We start from the raw sequence: 1,670 nt of genomic DNA, 5'->3' as shown, positions 1-1,670 counted from the left end.
TTGAAAATTTATTTATTAATTTGCTAAAACCGTGTGAATTCAAATTGGATTGTGAAAGTTTATACTCGTGTCAATTTAAAATCCTGGTTAGTTCGTGGATGTACCACCCGGTCCTCCCGCCCCCCCATCCCCGGGGCGGGAAGTAATAAAAATTTCTTTTTTTTTTTTTTTGTTTGGATGGATAACCGGTTACGATTCGACAAATTTAATTAATTAATTAATTTAAAAAATTTATTTATTTATTTATTAACGGATAATAATAATGATCATTTAGATCACCGGTTTATCGATCGATCGATCGGTCATTTATTGACTCGAGGTCAAGTAATAATAATAATAATAATTTTTTTTTTTGGACAGACCTTGACTAGTAAAATTTGAATCCTGTTGCTGAGGGTCATTTAACACGCTTACCTTTTTAATTATTAGAATGGTGTGTAAAAATAAAGATGCATCTTTCAAAAAAAAAAAAAAAATCGTTGATTTTTGACCTTTAACCTCTTCTTTGAAGGTAGGAAGGGAGGGAAGGGGGCGGGAGTACGTACGAAGTAGGTAAATATGTAATCAAAAATTTTACAAAAAATTTAATTGCTTAATTTTTTTTATAAAATCCGTTATAAAAAAAAAAATTCAAGGAAATCACGTCGTCGTCGTCGTCGACGCCGCGGCCGCCACACTTGTTTTATTACCGTAAGGGATAAGTAATTAATTACTGATTTCGTAACAAGAATAAAAAAACTAATTAATTAATTAATTAAAAATATGGAAGAATGAAGAAGGAAGTTTTATTATTTTTTTAAGGTATGGAGAAACGAGTGAAACTCATAAAAATAATAATGATAATAATAATGGAAAAATAAGCAATGACAATAATGATTATTAGAAAAAAAAAAAATTCAACGGTACGGTCGTGTGTGTGGGAGGAATATATCTTTAGAAAGCTTTTTTTTTGTTTGTAAGATGATGAGGCACGGTTTGAGGAGAGAGAAGGGGGAAGGGGGAGGTATACACGCGCGGAAAGGGCAACATAACATGTCACGACCTTACTATTAGCATTTGAACGAACATTCAGGTTGGCAATTTTTTTTTTTTTTTTCTCGAATATTTCCATAATTTTATCACGTTTTTGTTTTTTTTTCTTTTTTCTTTTTTTTTTTCCAATCGCGGCCCCATTTTGTTTTATTATTATTATTATTATTTATTTATTTAAACATTTTTATTTTTTTAATTGTTTATATATTCGTCGAAAAAGAAAATATAACTAATTATAATAATAATAATAAAGAGATTGATAAAAAAATTTCTACTTTTAAATTTCGCAATATCATTCGTTTCTTCGTTTCTTCTTTCGTTTGTTTGTTTGTTTGTCTGTTTATTTAAAAAAAAAATTTAAATAGTACATTTTATCATGATTTTATTATCACAACCGCGCACGTGCAAATTCAAATTAATTAGCACGTGTGTAAAAATAATAATTATTACTTAGTCTACTCGTCTAAATCTCCCCCGCGCGCACACACACGCACACCCACCCACTTTTAAACGAATATATTCACTGCAATATCATTATTATTATTATAATTATAATTACGTAACTTAAAATTATTATTATTATTATTATTATTATTATTATTATTATTATTATTATTATTATTATTATTATATTATTG

The 1,670-nt window shown here is 28.0% G+C and overlaps 1 protein-coding gene across 1 annotated transcript in view; it reads left to right on the top strand.

The window, feature by feature from the left end:
• Phum_PHUM113720 (coup transcription factor, putative) overlaps positions 1-381 on the top strand; it is a gene marked incomplete at both ends in the record, with an annotated part of 19,152 nt that extends 18,771 nt beyond the window's left edge. The window contains 2 exons of the mRNA XM_002424099.1: positions 275-324; positions 361-381. Of these exons, the coding sequence (XP_002424144.1) occupies positions 275-324; positions 361-381 (71 nt within the window). The remainder of the gene's footprint in view (positions 1-274; positions 325-360) is intronic.
• Positions 382-1,670: the final 1,289 nt, after the last annotated feature.

This window comes from Pediculus humanus, genomic scaffold (genome assembly GCF_000006295.1).
Source record: "Pediculus humanus corporis 1103172107460 genomic scaffold, whole genome shotgun sequence".
NCBI classification, from domain to species: Eukaryota; Metazoa; Arthropoda; class Insecta; order Psocodea; family Pediculidae; genus Pediculus; species Pediculus humanus.
Note: the sequence above shows the minus strand (reverse complement) of the source record. Positions and strands in the feature narration are given on the sequence as shown.